The sequence below is a fragment of the Diprion similis genome, chromosome 3 (assembly GCF_021155765.1).
Source record: "Diprion similis isolate iyDipSimi1 chromosome 3, iyDipSimi1.1, whole genome shotgun sequence".
Taxonomy (NCBI): domain Eukaryota; kingdom Metazoa; phylum Arthropoda; class Insecta; order Hymenoptera; family Diprionidae; genus Diprion; species Diprion similis.
In genome coordinates, this window is record NC_060107.1 from 10,585,929 (window position 1) to 10,605,262 (window position 19,334).

General features: G+C 36.9%; 2 protein-coding genes across 2 annotated transcripts; both read left to right on the plus strand.

Annotated features, from left to right (window-relative positions):
- The first annotated feature begins 390 nt into the window (after positions 1 to 390).
- On the plus strand, positions 391 to 11,792 carry LOC124404401 (ras-related and estrogen-regulated growth inhibitor-like protein). The gene is made up of 6 exons (XM_046878496.1): positions 391 to 699; positions 4,270 to 4,356; positions 4,601 to 4,657; positions 6,433 to 6,509; positions 7,141 to 7,323; positions 9,331 to 11,792. The coding sequence occupies exons 2-6, from the start codon at positions 4,278 to 4,280 to the stop codon at positions 9,634 to 9,636; spliced, it is 702 nt and encodes a 233-aa protein (XP_046734452.1). The 5' UTR covers positions 391 to 699; positions 4,270 to 4,277; the 3' UTR covers positions 9,637 to 11,792.
- Positions 11,793 to 14,670: 2,878 nt separating this feature from the next.
- On the plus strand, positions 14,671 to 19,178 carry LOC124404981 (2',5'-phosphodiesterase 12). The gene is made up of 6 exons (XM_046879555.1): positions 14,671 to 15,669; positions 16,046 to 16,185; positions 16,390 to 16,679; positions 16,767 to 16,922; positions 17,231 to 17,351; positions 18,813 to 19,178. The coding sequence occupies exons 1-6, from the start codon at positions 14,825 to 14,827 to the stop codon at positions 19,079 to 19,081; spliced, it is 1,821 nt and encodes a 606-aa protein (XP_046735511.1). The 5' UTR covers positions 14,671 to 14,824; the 3' UTR covers positions 19,082 to 19,178.
- The last annotated feature ends 156 nt before the right edge of the window (positions 19,179 to 19,334 follow it).

Sequence of the window (19,334 nt, forward strand, 5' to 3'; positions counted from 1 at the left end):
GTATTAACTATATATCAAAAATGTTTCAAAGATGAAGTGGAACTGCTGGGACATTTCAAAGTTCAAATTCAATTTTCCCAACAGTCTCCATTAGAGGAATAAAAACAATGAAGGAAAATCGTCCTCCTGATTATCCTGAAGAGAAACATGTGAGAATTAATAAGTTGAGCGAGAAGTTGTTACCTACTGTGCGCTTAAGGCAAAATGTCGGAATGCCTGTTATTCTCTCTCCCTCTCTCTCTCTCACTCTGTCTAAGTGCCTGAATTACGAAAATGCGCGGGCGCCGCACGTGTTTTGGGTTGAACAACGTCGGCGCACGCGTTTTTCGCCCGACATACGAATACCTGCTGCGGCGTAAACCGCGCGCAGACCTTGCTGGTCCCACATATTAAGACAGTCCGCGCTACTGTCGACAAAACAGTTCAGAGCAGCAGCTCGTCGTGTCAGTGAGTCGAGTGATCAAACGCAGTTTGAATTAGCACGATAACCAGTTTGATAATTTTACAGTGTTTCTAAACAATCTAAAGAACGTTGAAAAAACCATACAAACCAGAAAAACCATCCGCTAAAAGTGAAAGAAATTTTTATACTAAATACTCAAAATAAACTTTGACGCGGAACACTTTAAGGGATAACGAAAAGTGCTCATCCGCCCATCGCCTGAAAGGTGTCCGGTGCAATTTGGAAGCTTATCAAAGGTAGGAAATGACCTATCGATTCTTTTTTTTTTCTTTTTTTATTTTTATTTTTTACGATAATTGGAATTATTGAAAAGTTTTAGTTCTGAAAATTTTCTCAGAGGTCCGTTTCTTCGTGGCAATAAGATCACTGCATGCGGAATTGTGTATAATTGTATATATACAAAGACTAAATTCGAACTCGCTGCCTCGGAACGAATCGCTGTAATTTAAACTATGTGTAATCATTTCATTTTTTTTTTTTTTCTCTCTTTTTTCTTTTCCTCTGGTAATATTATGTACGCGTTGCCCGATTGTATGCTCGTCCTTCGAAACGCCCACGCTTTACATGTCGAGATAAAATTTAAGTCTTAATTCATGCGTTTTGGTGGAGGAAGAGGAGGAGGAGGAGGAAGGAGAAGAAGAAGAAGAAGAATGCGACCCCAAAAATACACCGCACAGTCCTCGATTGTGTAATTCGTTCAATTATTTATATTCTCATCACTAATTATTTATGCTCATTCGGCTCGAAAAAATAATCATTCGATAGGCTCGGTGAAAGCTATAATCACGGATAAACAAAATTGTAATCAGTTCAGTTATAAATTACAAATTACAAATTACAAATTACAAATAGAAGTTGCCATTCAAGGTTAATAAAATACAAGCTGCAATAATATTTTATTACTGGTAAAATATGTATATATGTATACAGATTACATTTATATTTTGTAATTGAAGCGAAATAAGATATTGATACTTAAATTACTTACGTCTCGTACATTTCCCTGTAAGATATATCGTGAACACTATAAATTTAAAATTCAGTAACAGCGATTGATTACATTGAAAAATTGGAATTGGATCGAATACATATATCAGTCACACTTGAAAATAATAACTGACATAAATAAAGATATCAGTTAATTGCAAAAGTAGTAATTTAAACGAAATTAATTAATTTCAAAGACAATTTTCATTTTATTTTGTTATAATTACAAAATACAATTACAATTTCTATCTCAATTCACCATGATTCTAAAATAGGTATGTAATTGTTAGCTTATTTTGCACCAATTACAAATTCTACATGTTGAAAATGCGATAGTAATACACGCTAAGTGTCCTAAACAGCTCGTGCTCGAAGTGCTAAAAGTCAAATTCATAACGGAACGAAGAAAAGAGTAAATGAAAATTCGTTCGCTCTGTGTACACAAAATAAAAGAGCTAACCGAAAACCCGAAGCCAACGAGCTTAATTCTCTCTTAGCCAGATATTTCGACTCTCTTTTCTCCGACCGGTCGCCGCAGTGGCAGGCTGCTGGCTGGTATGCTTGTGAACTAGTTGCGAGCCAAAATATCTCAGACACGAGAACGAGAACAGCTTAGCCAAGTCCGTTTCAAGGGTGGGCTGTTCCAACGATGAGCAATACTTGAGACCGCCTGCATCTCACAATTGAATTTTGGAACGGCAAAAGTATCTTAAAATCGTTCTTATCTCTGGAATCCAATATGGCGTCGCACAGGGAGATCAGCTGATCGTTTTAACCTCACTTTTAGGTGAATCGTGAGAGAGTGAATCTCATACAGAGTGAAATGTGAGCCGAAAAATTACTCATCTAATTAAATAGTTGCTACTAGATTTTCGGCAGTCAGGTAGCGTCTTTCATTACTTTCCAATCCGATTTTTGACCAAATTTTCATCGCGTAAACAAAGAGAGCGAGAAAACAACGAGGACAAATAAAGGCTGGTCGTTAATTTTACCTTGGCGCCAGGGGGATTACCCCGCTATTTTTCTCGTGTCAAAATTGTCCAGTTTATCGGGAAACCGATTTATTATATCGTGGATTTAGATGTTAAAAACAAATTCCCTAGACATTTGATTTGGCGTCGGTCGTATTTATTTCAACGGGGCAGATGCACCTTTACCAACATTTATAAAACATATCTTTCTATAATTATGTGCTTACCATAAAGCATCGAGATATTTTTACGAATTTTCCTTTTATATGTGTGTGCCCGCGTGTGTTTTGTAAGAATATTATATTTATCATCTCAGTGGCGCCGTATTTCCGGTCGTTTGGACAACGACCAGGATTTCTTCTTTTTCTCTCTCTCTCCCACATCTTGACGAGTTTTTAAACTCCTGCACAGCGATCGTCGATGCTCGTATGTACGCTGTATACCTATATTTGGCACTACTCGACTGCGAAGATTCTTTCCTCTGTCGAATCGTGCAATAAATGTAACCTATACAATCGGCTGCCTATATATCATGATCACGTTGCCAGCGATGCGTCAGTTCATTATATTTATTTTTCTAACACATAGTATAATGGATAAATGGCAGGTGTCCTATTTTCCACATGGAGTTGCCGTGCCTCTCGTATTTGGCTTTTCGCGCGCGTTGCATACACAGCTTATAATCACACGGATATATATATAATCTCATTTGACGTAAAGAATGTGCACAAAGCCAGGAAATGATTATTCAATTTTATACTCCTTGAATAGATGTCAGAGAATTTATCGTCATTCTTAGTTGCAGGAATTTATGCACAAAGCAACAACGTTATTGCTCGGACAAATATTTTCTCATGATGAATGAAAAAAACACGTATTTCTTCACGTTGCTTTCGAAAAGAAATTAAATATATAAAAATAATAATAAAAAGCTTTCTATTCCGACAAATCATGATCAATAATATTTCTAGACCGCAAACAATTCAGTGTATAACGGTAAACAAAATTTGATGTCAGTCTTGTGTACCGTATACAATATTCACGTTTATTCTTACAACTATAATAATAATATTAACCAGTTATGAAATGTTTTCACAGCGTGAATGAATATTGCAGGAGTTTCTAGATTCACCGTGCGAGCAAAAGAAAATATTTTTCATACTTCTCAAAGGAGAGAAAACTCCTCAAAGTATAATTTCCACAAAAAACGGTTTGATTTAAAAATCTAAAATTATTCAATTTAGGCAAAATAGTTTAGTTCAGGCGCATTAATAGTCCGTCACAACCCGTTGGAATTGAGGTTTCGCCAGGCGTATTCTCGTTAGCTTATAGCAGATGGGTGAATCATAAAGCCCGCCTGCTTTTAACAACCTTGACCAATCGGTGACATCCAAAGGCCATCGCACTGCGTCTCCATTTGACGAATTGTGAATAAAGCGCCAGAATACGTGTGAAGCGACACATTGTTTGTCAAAACGACACGTTGCTAATTGTGCTGAAAATGGAAGTCAAATTTTGACACATCCGCGTCAAGACGAAGAGACAATATAATGCATTCATATTTTTTTCGTCTTGTAGTCAGGGTAGATCAATATGGCGCGAACGGGCAATCAACTGATTGTTTTAGGTCAATGTTACAAATATCACCGCATGGAAAATGTCATGCAAGCTGATGGACTTCTATTTTGCGATATTTAGTCCATGTGACGTAAAATATTCGATGAAAGACAACATTTATAATTAAATATGACGGCCATGACAGTTAGCGGTGCATATTTACTCTCGCCAGATGGCGTCCTCCGGATTCAATTATTAATACCATAACCTTTTATTTATTTCCTGTTGCAGATTCAATAATGAAAACCGATGAAAGGAACGGAAATGTTTCCCGGGTTAGAATCGCGGTTCTTGGTAGCAGCAACGTTGGTAAATCCGGTAAGCAGTTCCTCAATACTTTACTGTAGTAATAGCGCTTCGTTGTATTGTTTTGATCAGTTTTTTGGCAAAGACTTCTAATTCTTTTCATCGTCCAGTTGTCACTTTCAAAACAAACTACCCGGTTTCTAGAAAGTTTCGAATTTGTATTTACACCTACTTTTGCCCCGGACTGATCAATTCAAGTCAAATTAATGCCAATTTAAACCGAGCCTTGAATAATCTGATTTTTATGAATTTTCAGCATTGACTGTCCGCTATCTTACCAGGCGTTTCATCGGAGAATACCGCTCGAATACCGGTGAGTGTCTAAATTTCATAGGTAATTAATAAATAAGAGTATTTAGCAGTTCGAGAGAAAATTATTCCTGGTCGCTTAGCGTCGTCAAATTGTTGAGTAATGAATTCTAAAACGTTTTGTCAATTTTTATTGATCTATTAAATTCTTACTCGCTTCTAAGAATGTAGGAATAATTTGTTCTAAATTCAAATTTCGACGATCTTACATGTTAGATTTATAAGCGAGTAAAATCATTCAATACCGATTAGTCAAGAATTTATAAATCGTTCTCCCGAAGCGGAAACGATAATAATTCAAACTATAAGCTCTTACCGGGAAGTTCCGGTTCACTGGAAATTTCTAGATATTTAATTATTTAAACGGCTACCGTTTTCCACCAGTATAACGACAATTTAATAACACATAAGACTTCGACCCGAGACACGTCATTCAGTCCGGATTCACGCAAAGGAAGAGTAAACAACCATGAAAGATCCAGCTCTTCGCGAATAAGCAGTCGCTAACGGACGTTTAGGTTCTCAGAAATTTAATTTTTAATCGCTTCTTTCCGATGCTTAGAAAATTCGCAAGAATTTGTCCGGAAGTTTATTTTCTCTCGTCGGTCGGAAATCGCTTGAGAACTTGCACTCGGAAGTACGAGACGTTAATTCGCAGCAGGCCTTTAACAATAAGAGATACATTCAATTTATGGATACACACTCTGTAACTCATAAAGATTCAATTATTTCCGCGTATCTGGATTATTAGGATCATTGATGCGGGTGATTTTCTGGCAATATGGCGTCGGATCAACTGATCGTTTTGAATGCAGAATGTAAGAAATATAAAGACATGAAATGCAGCGGAAAGGCTTTTGCAATATCATTTTGTGACATTAAGATAGTGTAGATTGAAATATGCGATGGCAAAATAACTGGTTTATAATTAAATACGTCGGCCATAACAGTTAGTGACGAAGTACATTTACCATCGCAATATCGCATCTTCTGAATTTAAATTATGATCCCACTATCTGGAGAATATTTAATCTAATTTCAATACTGCTAAACAACGAACTAGATTCCTAGACCCATCAACAGATACGCATATTATGTATTATATATATAATAATCGTAAATTATCAATCGCGTTTTTAGCGTTGTGGCAATCAACAGTAGAAACTGGGAAGTGTGCGTCCAGACGAAATTCCTTCTCCAGTAATATTAAGAAATCTGCTCTCGACAAAGTGTGTATATGGCTATATGCATATAGATGATTATATACACGGGCGCCTGCCGCAAGGAATCTTGTGATAATTATAGACACGCTCTTCCTTAAGCCAAGCATTGCGACAGCGTCGAAACGACATGACATCGCGAGCCCATATTTTCATTTTCCGCAGGTCGGTTGCAAGGGCGTGAGTATCTCGAATTTTGAGATTTCCAAGCTTCTTCGTTTTTTGCTTGTCAACCTGTTATTCGAAAACGTAGCGCTCGTATTTTGCGTTCAGTTAATTTTAGCGCGTATTATGAAGTACTGCACCATATATATATATATACCTATATACACACATTTTTAAACCTGTTATCGTTCGTTATCGTTCCTCGTGTATCTTGTGTAAAGAGGGTACACCGAAGGTGGATCGGAGCTTGACTAAACTTGTCTATAGATATGCATAATCATAACACACGCATATAGCTATGCCTACGTACAACCTGCCACAGTAATTGCACGTGATGACCTCGTGCGATCCTGCAGCATTCAATATTGTTCGACATGTTCACTGTTTGTTTCAGATCTCCTCTACAGGCAGATCATCACGATAAATAATATCCCGCTAGAGGTGGAAATAGTCGACGTTTCAGGCGAAGCTGTAAGTACATATATATATATATATATATTTATAAAAACCTCTCTAATCAAATTTACACATACGTATTGGGATCCGAAGTATAGCAAGCTCTTGGTGAAATATCGGATGGCATCCATCTCATAATGGCGGAAAATGTACGCTGACTGTCTCGTATTTATTTAAAATATAGCTTTGAACTACAACCGTGGCTGGAACGATCAGCTGATCACTCAGTGTGACGCCATATTGCTCTGTTCACTTGGAATCCCAATAAATTTGAAAATTATGTACATTAGTTGGTATAACATCGGTGCTTTCCCTTTTTCCAAACAGATAAGAATTACAAAAGTTATTATACAACCGTTCTATGTAGATTTCCACTATGATATCTCTTGCATGTAATACTGTGAAGTGATAATTGAGCAACCTAACCTTAAAAATCGCTACATCTTTGCAAGTTTTCGAAATTTGAAAAGTTTTTAATGATATAATTGCATTGTGATAGCATTAATCTCGATCAATAATTCGACGTTCGTAACGATACTTGCGTAACATTTCACTTCTTTATAAAAAATCTATAATACAATAATACGACGGTAAGAGAAACAATTGCATCATATTAATGGTATGTTTTTTATAATTTTTGTTTTAGGAAACGAGTTTTCCTTCCGATCAAGTTGCCTGGGCAGACGGTTGCCTAATAGCTTACAGTGTAACGGATCGTCAGAGTTTCTTGTACGCGGAGGAGTGCCTTCGACATATTCAAAACGGGGATAGTCCATCAGTGCAGACGGTATTACTGGCGAATAAAATGGACTTAGAACACCTCAGAGAGGTAAGAATCCACATGTATTTTTCATATTGAATACAGAAGAAAAAAAGTCAGATTACGATTAGCCATAATCCTCCAGCGCAATAAGTCACATGCTCCCGCAGAGACAATCAAGGATTTTGTCCTTCGAGGCAGACGATACGATTCCGTCTCGTAACCTCGTGCCTCCTGAAATATATTACTTCTTTTCGTGTATTGCGAATATACTTATTCATGTATTATTATAGTCACGTAGGTTCAACTTGATTTGGTTGCAGTTGTCGCTTTGCGGAATATGTTATACTTTAGAAATTTGTCCAAGGGTGGAAAAAAAAAACTGGGCAACACCGCGGTTGCCAGATAAACACGCGCACGCAAGAACTCCACGTGTCGTGGCATCGCGGGGGGTGAGAGCCCATCATCTCATTCATGATCCCCAATTGCTCGGGGTTAGATTTCTGGGTTGGGATCCGAAACAATTTCCCACCGCAAGCGTTTCTCATACCTAAGTAATCACAGCCACGTGGTGACTCCTCTCCTTGTTGATTCTCGGGTCTATAAACTCCTCGTGCAGATTATCACTTTCGCGTGGGATTTCTACCTCTTATATACATGTTTATTCGGGGATGACGAACACGTGCAGCCATGTGAAACCCATTGTTCCGTAATCGTTTCAGCCGGGAAAGGTTCTGAAAAGCTTGAATTTTTCTCAGATATTATGTCTCGAAATCCTGACTACCGCGGTTTTTCCTCGTGCAGTAGGATTATTGATACCTGGAGGTCTGGAAAGTAGAAATTTTTTATAATGGACTATAGGGTTGTAAGATTTATCGATTTACTGTAGACTTGAATTGACTGTTTTTCCAATTTATTAATTGGACAAACGAAAAACGATTAATTGAAAGGACCAAACAATCGATAAATCGGAAAATGATGAATTGAATGGGTGGATTAATTGATTAGGTGAAAAAACGATTGTCTAGGAGGGTCTAATAATCAACTAGTTATTATAACAAATAATTGATTCATATAGTGCAGCCCTAATATCTTAAATAGATTACCATCATGACATTCCATTGCAAACTTTTCAATTTTTTTCGACATCTTTAATATCGTCAGTCATGAAATGATTCAAACCGAACGTATTGGAAGATGCTTCTGCTGCCATAAAACGTTAAATAGATGAAAGTCGTGTTTTAACCCACATTTCATTCTTTATGGACTCAATTCAACAAAGACTAAAACGATCAGCTGATATCCAATTGCAGCGCCATATTGCTCTGACTGCGTGCCGCGTAGTTTATATCTCAATAACTTTTGTGATTCTCATTTGTTTACACAAAAAAACAAAGAAAATTATATTTCCAAATTTAACCATTAAATACAAAATAAGTCACTGAGTCGTAGGAAAAAAATATTCATCTTAATGGTCATTAAATTACGGTGCTTCATGCTGGTTACTACAGTTACTCCTTTCTCGTCCTCGTCACTCTCAAACTGAATAACTTTTCTACCGCAAACTTTTTCGTATTGTTTGACTAATTTAAGAACGATCAAGTTCCGACGTGGTTACATGACTCCCATAGTAAAAATAACAGCGTAATGTAAACTCTTTTATACGCCCAATATTCTTACATCACTCCACGACGTCGCTGCTCCGGCAAACTTCGCATTATTTCAACGCAGTTGCGGGATCGTCTGCTATTTACAAACCGCGGATCAATCACACAATATGTACCTACCCTATCGGGAAGGATACCTACCGGCTATCACTAGCCATTGAATCATCTACCCCACGATGTCTTTTAGCCATATTGCATCAGATTGTTGCATCAACCATACTTTATTCTCTTTTGATCCTGCAAAAGGGAAATTTATATTAATTTAATAGTGGGTCAGGAATTTCTTTGTTTCAAAGTTTTCTCAAGCGTCGATGGAGCGTTTTAGCGGGAAATTAAAAAAAAAAAAAAAAAAAAAAAAAAAACTTACCTGACACAGAACCTAACGTATGAATCATTCTTGTGTTGCCAGGTGGATGAATTGGAAGGCTTGGAACTTTCGAAACAGTACAGATGCCAATTCCACGAGATCTCAGTTGCCGAAGACTCGGCGTCGCTGTACAAGGCCTTCGAGCATCTTATGACGGAGTGCCGAGTTTTGCTGCAAAATACAAAGACGCGAAAATTCTCGGTCAGCAAAATGATCGGGACGTTGATCGGCTCGCAGAAGAACATCGCGCCCCAAGGCGGGACGGTCGTTGTCTGCAATAAGAACGACCTGCACCGATCGAGAGTGATGAAAAGGCGGCAAAACCTGGTCGCGACCGCAAGCCTCTGATGCAGCCCCGAAATAGCCGGGAGCCAGTAATCGGTTCAAGGCGGTGACAGGACTTCGATTCTTCATCTGAATGATGAGCCTTTTAGGCCAAGGAACTTCAGAACTTCAGTCAGACTGGCTGGCGGGTCGAGGAAAAATCCTTTTGTTTACTTCGGTATTTCCTTCCACGTGGCGGTATCGACGCCGCGGTGTTAAAGCCAGCCGATATTATACTTGGAGCTTGCGTTTGGTTGTACCGCTTGTCTACAAAAATAACCGACGAGACCTGGTATGTCGGCAGTGGCGCCGCCATAGTGACTTCGTCGGCTTTTCATTCATGCCTGCAGGGACTCGAGATGATGACTAACGCACTGACGGAGACGCGATCCGACGCCAAGCGTCGCGTCGTTTCGAAACAAGAAACCTCTTCTCAAATAATGAAAATCACCTCGAGTCAGATTACGACGAGGCATTATTTTCATAAAATTTTTCCAAGAATAACAATTTTCTGCTGCAGGATAGATGACTATGGATACGTCACTAATAGTTTTAAATAACTAATCAGGGATTTATATTTTGAGATAAAATTCTGTCGTCTAGGGTATCTCAGGGAGGAAATTGATCAGGAATCATCCTAAGGTATTCAATCCAGGAAGGCTTTAATAGATCTTCTAATTAAAAATGTTTTATATGTTTCGTAAGCGCGAAAAAACGGCTAAAATTCGATCTTTAACGTAAGGTTTTATTACATAACTTGTTCCGATAGACGTTAATTGCAGAGTGAACATATTTTCAGGCGACAGATTTTGTTGAAAATCAAAAATATATTATACACTTTCTGATGATTCAATACAAATTACAGTAGATCATTTGATCATCGAATTTATACAAGTGACATGCAAGATCGTAAGCGATTTTTCTATTATGAAAGATTTACGGTGTGCCAGATTGAAGAAATAAACAAAGCCGTAACACTAGATGATTGGAAAACAATTTCATTTAAGGACTTCTTTTTGCGAATATGTACTTCAGTGCAGCAATCTTAATTTCACAATTGGATCATTATTGACGAACAAACAGGGACGTATTTTATAGGCACTTTCAAAGTACCCCAAAAAAATATGGTCTCACGCAACTGAGTTACCTTAATACCCTTTTTTTTATCTTTAATGACTTATAATATATTGTAATTTCATTTTGAAATTTCGTTTTCAAGACATATGAATAGATATTGAATACATTCAGTTTGCAGATATTTGATCTAGGTGATATTTATGTGCTCAGATTCTTTTGATCTTTAAAGAAAACATTGAGGACGAAACAGAAAGTTTTGTTGCATGAACGCGATGAGCAAAAGTTGATTGATCTAAAGCGAAAAGGATAAGAAAATGTAATAACGTTTCGACGAAACAGAGAATTACCAGTTCGAAGGTTTTGAAAGAAAATATATAAATTCATGTATTATGAATACATATATTGCGAACAAAAATTCTTGGTAGCTTTTGCAGATCTTAGACTGTAATATTTTTATTTATTTATTATTTATTCTCTTTTTACTTTCACCGAAAATGTTTTACACACGACTCCGTCGTAGATCGTAAAAGAATTTTAAAATCAGCAGCTAGAATGTTTTTTTGAAACGACGATTATACCGACAACTTATTTTTGGTCACTAAAATATAGTGACTATATAATACGCAAATAGCATCTAGAAGAACGTGAGATTGAACAGTACGTGTAAATATAAACGTGTGAGTAATTCTGCAGTATACATGTATAGAATGAGCTGAAATTCCAATATATATATACACTGGATACTGAGTGCTTGTGATAACATGTATGAGCCTAAATTCGGGATGTACTGCACATTTAGGCCAGTCCAAGTAGATTATAGTTTATATAATACCTGCACGTATTTAATATAATATATAGTATTTTATATAGCGATACCTTTGTATACTTCAAATTACGATTTAAAAAGTACTTTACACATAATTATCACTAAGCTTAGGATTAAAATTGTGTACTATTATTGATATCGTTGTTATACCTACTATTAGCAAAGGAATTGTTCTCAAAAGGCTGTGACATTAATTATCTATAAGCGTATAGAATGTTGTACAAAATTCGTGTAAAAATAGATCACCCGTACTTATAATTTCATAAGTTATATAAAACTGTGAAGAATAAAATAATGTTTATAAAATATTCCGTATTTTCGTAAAAAACAATTCCATATGTATGTATGTACACTGACGTCTTAAATTGTTATGTCAAAGTATTTTCCAAAATAATATTTTGAGTGAAACGTGTGGCAAAAGACCGCATTTATAATCAAATATCAACGAGTTCGTGATGTAGTATATTCAATGTCACCAAATGGACCTCTTGAATCATCTGAAGTTGTCACGCTCATCAGCTGCGTTCATGTGAAATGTAAAATGACCGTGACAAACGCTTGAATAGACGTGTATCTCATGTCAGAATCTTTAGGTTAATCATTTAAAATTAAACAACATAGAATAAAATGATCATAATACAAATCTTGTACTGTAACGTATAAACATTTGAAATGTCCTCTTCGGGTGATGGCAACAACAAGCAACGGGATAAAAAGTAAGTATAATTATTTTTATCTTAAGCAGTTTAATTTATATTTTATTTTCCTTTACTTACAACGTATAATGTTTAACTTGTATCTTATTTCACCTCAATTACAAAATACATTTGTAATTTTTAATAGTTGTAATTCACTATAATTCCAATTCTGCCTATCACTGAACTAGACTACAATGTTCTCGGTTTACCTTGCAATCTATGAAATTAATAATCATTTAACGTATAACAAATTACCTAGATAATGAAGAAAATCTCATAAACGATCGTAATCCGGATTTACTTCTCGTGGCGAGTCTGCAGTTCCTGCATCGGCTTCTCAACGAGAGAACATCCGGTTCTAGTGCACAGAGCGACGTCGAGGAGTCCAGAAGACTGAGTGCAAACACGCTGAAACGAAGCAATTATAAAACCGGGCGATTAGATCCTCAGCAAATCGGTCAGATCGAAGAATACAAACGACAGCTGCGATGTATGGAACATTTTTTGTCCATCATTCATGCCGAGAGAAATCGATCACACCCTTCTAGCGATGAACTTCATCACGACAATATTTCGGAGCCAGCTGATACTCAAAGTTCAGATGCCAATTCAGTCGTACAAGAGACGTCGTCAGATGAAGTGCGCGATTTTGGCGATGCTCGGTCGGTAACAGATTTATTCACTTCTACCGGCTCAACGGGGGCTCAAAACAGCGCCCAATACAGCCCTTCTTACACGAATATTGTTCGGAGTAGGGTTTCACAATGGGCGAGAATCCGTGGTCAGAATTACATGAAAAGCAGACAAGCTAGTCCAGCTACGACAATCACCGGTGAACGGTGTGCAAAATCCGAAATTATGGAGAACTGTGAAAACATTCAAAATGACGGGGGATACGAGAGTGAAATTGACTCGTTAGCAAGTTCTGAATTGTCCAACAACAACGAAACCAAACGAACACCACTGCGATTTCACCTAGCGGTGAAAGTTAATCCGATCGCTGTTTTTGGCCCATTAAGTCGCGAAGTATCAAAACAAAGGTCTAACGTATCGAAAGCAAGGAATCGGCTGGCCTCGGTGTTTCTGAATCTGCTCAAAGGCAGGAGATCGGCTAGCTCCGCCACTGTCACCAAGGTGGAAGACGATGTGCGTCGAAACACCGATTGTGAGCACGTTTTAATACCGGTGGAAATCAAAACTACTGAAGCTCCGCTGTGTCTACAGCATAAAACTAATCGAAAAACCCTGACTAAAAATGAAGGTGATGTATTTAATCGAAAAAAAGTGAAAAGTTATCCAGAGTTGCCGAACACCATGCAAACGGAGGAATTTTTGGAAATGCTAGTCGGAACTTTGCCGAAAAATAAAAACCGTTTCACTTGGACCGGCGAATCGGTAAATCCGCAGGAGAATACGTCGTGCAGCAATTCTTCTACGCCAAAAGGTGGCGAAGGTTCAGCGTTGGAAATTCTGCTTCGCCATATCGCAAGTGATACTCCGATGTCTTGTCGCAGACTGCAATCACCTGAGGAAGATACTGGTATGTGAGGTACTCGTATTATTTTAAAACGTTACATACAATTAGGTGATACAAGGCCAATTTTCAAAATTTTTTTGCTCTTCCGATTATTAAGTATATACTGGCATGAGCAAACCATTTCTGCGTGCAAAAATCTATTCATTGTTCATTTCGACAAATAAAAAGCGAATAATACACATAAAGCCTACAAGTATTCCAAGACGATGATTACAGTTTAGATTCTCTCGGATAAATAAATATGCCGTGAAAAAAGCGCTATAAGGTAACATTTTATTGACTCTGATTATTGCATCTAAAATCTGCTTAGACAAAAACTTATGTCTTGTTCGTTCTCCGACATTCCCGCGCGATATTTAAACCTGCTCTACCGTCCTGTTTTTTTGACGAAGTCAATAAACCGTACTTCACACGTTTCTCCTCTCCCGAGTGTGAGAATCGCTTCAAAATTTAGAAAATAATAGAGTTTACGGCCGTACATGTATGATTGCTGAAGAAAGTTCAAAAATCGAGGGTGATCGCACAAGCTCAACTGTAAACTTTGTCATTACCGAAATCCAAAAACTCGCGTTTTCGCACGTTTACTGTTACCATCGGGTCCTAACACCCTCCAACTCAAAATGGGGTTTCAGTTGAAACTAATTGTACATACATACGTCAGTGATCACTCCTTTCGCCTTTTTCTTACCAAGCTTAGATAAAACAGAGCATGTTCATCATACAAATAACTGCTATGTTGATAAAAAAAAAAAAAAATTACAAACATCACCAAATGATATTACTTCTTTAGGTCTAGGCCTACTAGTGTTTGTATTATGTTTATTTTGTCCAGTATAACAGCAATTTGAATGGTAAAATGCTCTTACTTTTATTGAACTCAGTCGGTAACACGAGCGTGGATACAGCCAGACCCTAGAGCCGTGCCTAGAGCTACCTGAAAAACATTCAACGTTCTACTCACGATTCTACTGGTCATTTCTCCTCGTCCTTTGCTGTGACTTGGTAAAGATGCTGCATTAAAGCCCGATTGAAAAACAAGACATGCGGTCATGAAACGGGAGGTTAAAGTCTACCATGTCGTATTCACGTTTGCAATATTATTTGAGCAAAGGTACGTTCCTAACCTGTAAAGTGACAAATAGTTGTTTCCCTAAGATATTATTTCGCTTCAAACACGAAGAGAAAAAATTGATATTGAAAATGAATGAGGCGTTCGTTCGTTACGACGAAGAAGCCGAGACATTCGATGTGAGTTTTCGATATATTAACGCAGAACGTAATCTGAACAAGCAGTTCAATTTCAACAGAAAACCCGATTCCACGGTGTCCAATTTTCTCTCAAGAGTCGACACGAATGTCGGTAACGCTCTGAACGCAAAGAAAAAAAAGAGAAAATTGAAAGGTAAGGTTTTAGAAGACCCCCTCCCTGTCGAGGAGTGCAAATCTGCTCTCCTATCCCATGGTATACCTGTCGAAGGTGACGCAGCCTGCAGAAGTATTTTCACATCAAAAGCTGACATTAGCCTAGTGGTACTAGGAAGTGTATATTCAGTCAAATACAACGCTCCATGGGTGAGCGACATCAGATTGCCAAAATGCATACTTGCCGCGTTTCCAACTTATCCGGCAAGGTTTGAAGCTTCTCACACTTCTCAAACCGAGACAACATTTACGTGGTACACAAATAACAAATCGAAACCCCATACCAACGATTGGCAAGAAGTCGGTCAAGGATTTGTTTACACCCCCAAAGTCGAAGAAATTGGCTGCCTGCTGAAACTGCAATGCGTGCCCAAAAAAGCAGATGAAGTAGGACCAACCGTCGAAGTCCAATCTTCGTCAACAATTGAGGCTGGTCCAGGGCATTGTCCATTCGAAACAAGGCACTCATTTACCAAGAAAAAACTCTCTGGCGATTGGTAATGCGTTCGAATTTTTAATCATGTACCTATTGCGGCTTTGATTTGCAAATTCTGCTTCCAAAGTTGACTATTTTATTGTAAATATCAAACTTGTCTTAACGATAAATGATGCAAGTTCATCGCTTGTGTGCGCTAGCTTTTGAGATTGAACAATCAAAATTGTTATACAACTGTGATTTTATTCTTGAATCAAGTTTCAAGTTTCAAAGGTCTGATTTTTGGTTATAGATTTTAATGTTTACAAATAACTGGAATAGCAGGAAGTTCTAAGACTGTTGTGTTCGGTCTGACCGATTTGTCTTGCTAATTTTTTTTTACGTTCCACTTGCACTTCTGCCAACTTAGGCCACAACTGAATTTAAGTCATTATTAGTTTCAGAATAGTGTCATACAACATACTCGCAGATTTGTACACTGACTCTGGCTACTCTAGAGATGAACTCTTTCCGTACTGCCCACCATACGCTCTAGAGATGGACTACCGAAAGTATCTTATTCTCAAAGAGTTGATAGGTGAGCAAAACATAAGTTACACGCTTGTATTCTTCTTGGCTTGGAAAAATGAGATTTCATTATTAGTTTTCTCATTTAAAACAGAATATTGTAACACTTTCATTAAATACTCGCGAAGAATTACCTTCAAATCAGCTGGCGATCGTGTAAACTGTCCAAAGTCTAGATGAAAGAGATTCATCTCTTTATATCGAATTATTTTAGGGTACAATTCTGATATTATCTGTCTCCAAGAGGTGGATCATAAAATATTTCATCGTGACCTACTTCCGACACTTTCAACTCTTGATTACAACGGTGTTTTTAATCGTAAGGGTGGGACTGTGAGTGAAGGGCTATCGACTTTCTTCAACATTCATAGATTCCAAAAACTGAACTTCGAATCTACTGTCATTGGTGAGAATGTAGATTTACCAGGATTCGATCAGACTTGGAATTCTATAACGAACGAAAAAGTCAAGGAAAGGTTTTTGCGCAGATCTACTGCTGTGCAAGTGAGTTGTACACCTTACCTTGCATTAAAAATACACTTCAAACCATAGTGTTTCTCATGCACTATATTAATGTGCTTCATGTTTTAGGCAACAACATTACTGTCGCTTGACAATCCTTCAGAAATTCTTGTTGTTGGCAATACACATTTGTATTTTCATCCGGATGCCGATCATATACGATTATTGCAAGGCTATTATAGCCTCCTTTACGTTCGTAACGTTGCAAATGAAGTTCAGAAAAAGGTAAAGAATAGAACTCTGGTACTGTTCGTAACATGTAGTCGATTGTTGGAAAATTTTTACATTTATTTAATTTTCATTGCAAAATGCAAAAGATTAGGCCAATGAAAAGGGGATACGAACACCTTTTTATCATATAACTAAAAGATAAGAAGGTCTGTTTGTTTCGTTAAGTGTTAGGAAATTGTCATTGCAATTTGTAGAAAGTCTTAAAGCACTCCAAAATTGGCAAACAAACAAAACAAACGAAAATAAAGATTATGTAGATATCAAATGTGAATTTGGTTCTGAGAAATGATTAAAATTTACAGTTCCCGGACCACAATGTAAGTATCATATTGTGCGGCGATTTCAACAGTTCACCAGATTCTGGTATTTATCAACTGATGTGCAAAAATCAAATACCTGAAGATTACAAAGACTGGAGTAGTAGTAAGTTGGACAAAATAAGTCTTACCTAGAATCATCTAAATGGAGAACACACACCTTGGAATGTTTTTTTTTTTCTGACTTAGTTGTTTCACAGAAAATTACCCGTATTCCAGAGTAGATTTCATATGGATAATAATTATGCAATAACATCACACATGAATAGTATTGCTAAGTACAATTCGTTTTCCGAAATCACATATTTGTAGAAAGTTCAAGCCAAATTTTCAAAAGTTCTGTCCAACGATCTGATCTCTACCCTACATACAACTACTTTTACTTCTACTGGGTATAACTACGGTAAATAAATTGGCCTAAATGTTAAATTTTTCTCAATTATTGTTTCGAATACGAGTAATCTATTGTGAGAAAATATAGTTGATGAAATAATTTAAATTTTCAACCCAGCGTTATAAAAAAGCGTTTTGTGAGGTATATTCCTCCTCAAGATGGAATCGGTGGTCCTATCCGAATAAAAAGGTAGAAATCGAGAAAAAACCGTTTGCAAAAATCTCCAGCAATGTTATTCGCCCAAATAGTAGTAAACTTGAGTGAAACATCCTTACTATGTAATATAAATGACTTTGAGCAAATTCGAATAACACTAGCTAAGATATTAACAATTTCAGAAAAGAGGTCTAAAATTAGAACCTTTGGAATGATTGAACTGGGGTTTTTATTTCACACAATTCTAAATATTTTTTGGTTTATTTTACGTGCTGAATAGATTCTCATAAACTGTTTTAAAAACATTCAAGAAATCTTACATTAATATAATTATAACACGCAAATGTAATTGTGAATATTTGTTGCACGGTACTTACACAAGCCTATTTTTATTCACTCTTAAGATAACCTACTTGTAAAACATTCTTCAGGCGATCTTTGGAGATTTCTACGGTAACAAAATAAGCCCAAAACCTTAGAATTTGATCAAAAACCACAGTTTAATCATTTTGAACAGTATAAAACCTTTACTCAAATTGTTTGAATCTCAAAATCAGGGGATTATGTCGTTCCATAGGGTAAAATTAATTTTTCCCTTGTTCTTTCTCCAAATTACTCAAGAAGCCAAATGTGTTTCGTAAACTCAGTCAAACTTGCTTTTATAATATGATATAATCTTATGCGCCGTTCATCATAAAAGCTTTCCAACATTTCTCAAATTTGGAAGCGAAAGGTGAGGGAGTACTGAAATTTCTGCTGGCAAAATTGAGGGAATAGTACTTCAGTAAACTTGTCGCTACCCTGATTTGTATTATTCAAATTTCCTCAGATGCATTTCTAGTACTGTGTAGATGTCGTCTCACTCATGTTCACTATCATTGGCACAAATAACGCTACTTAAGATTTATTAAATTGTTTGTTTGTTTTTTTTTCGTTTTTCCTACCTTTTAATTCGTGCGGTATGGCCCACATATCCTTAGGCTTAATTGCATCACATGAAGTTTATGTTTGTCACAGATACTGAAGAGGCAGTACAATCTGTATCACTATCGCACAATATGTCGTTTGCTAGTGCATGCGGTACACCCGAGTATACAAACTTTACGAAAGGGTTTGCTGACTGTCTTGATTACATATATTATCAGACGGACCGACTGCAAGTTGATCAAGTCATTCCAATGCCAAGCACTGAAGAGCTCACCCAACACACAGCGTTACCATCCGTCGTATTCCCTAGTGACCATATTAGCATATGTGCAGATCTCAAGTGGAATATAACTCGTTGATAATTATTATTTTAGTGAAATTTGTAAGATCGAATGAATTTTCTTGAGCAATTAAAATATGGATTTTCATGAATTGGAATTAGTTTTTCGAAAAAAATAAAACAGCAAATATTTTCATTCTTTCGATTGATTTGTTCAACAAATTATCGCTGTAGGTGTAAATAATGAAATAATAAACTTATTTTTATTCAATTCATTGAACTTTCGTTGCACTGTGATGAAAATTCTCACTCTTCATTTTTCCCAAAACAGA

Bases quoted from the DNA above. Each gene is read 5' to 3' on its own strand.
- LOC124404401 (XM_046878496.1), top strand. From the start codon at position 4,278: ATGAAAACCGATGAAAGGAACGGAAATGTTTCCCGGGTTAGAATCGCG. The intron at 4,357-4,600 runs GTAAGCAGTTCC...ATGAATTTTCAG, and splicing joins CAGCAACGTTGGTAAATCCG to CATTGACTGTCCGCTATCTT. The intron at 4,658-6,432 runs GTGAGTGTCTAA...TGTTTGTTTCAG, and splicing joins AGAATACCGCTCGAATACCG to ATCTCCTCTACAGGCAGATC.
- LOC124404981 (XM_046879555.1), top strand. From the start codon at position 14,825: ATGTCGTATTCACGTTTGCAATATTATTTGAGCAAAGGTACGTTCCTA. The intron at 15,670-16,045 runs GTAATGCGTTCG...AGTCATTATTAG, and splicing joins AAAAAACTCTCTGGCGATTG to TTTCAGAATAGTGTCATACA. The intron at 16,923-17,230 runs GTAAAGAATAGA...TAAAATTTACAG, and splicing joins CAAATGAAGTTCAGAAAAAG to TTCCCGGACCACAATGTAAG.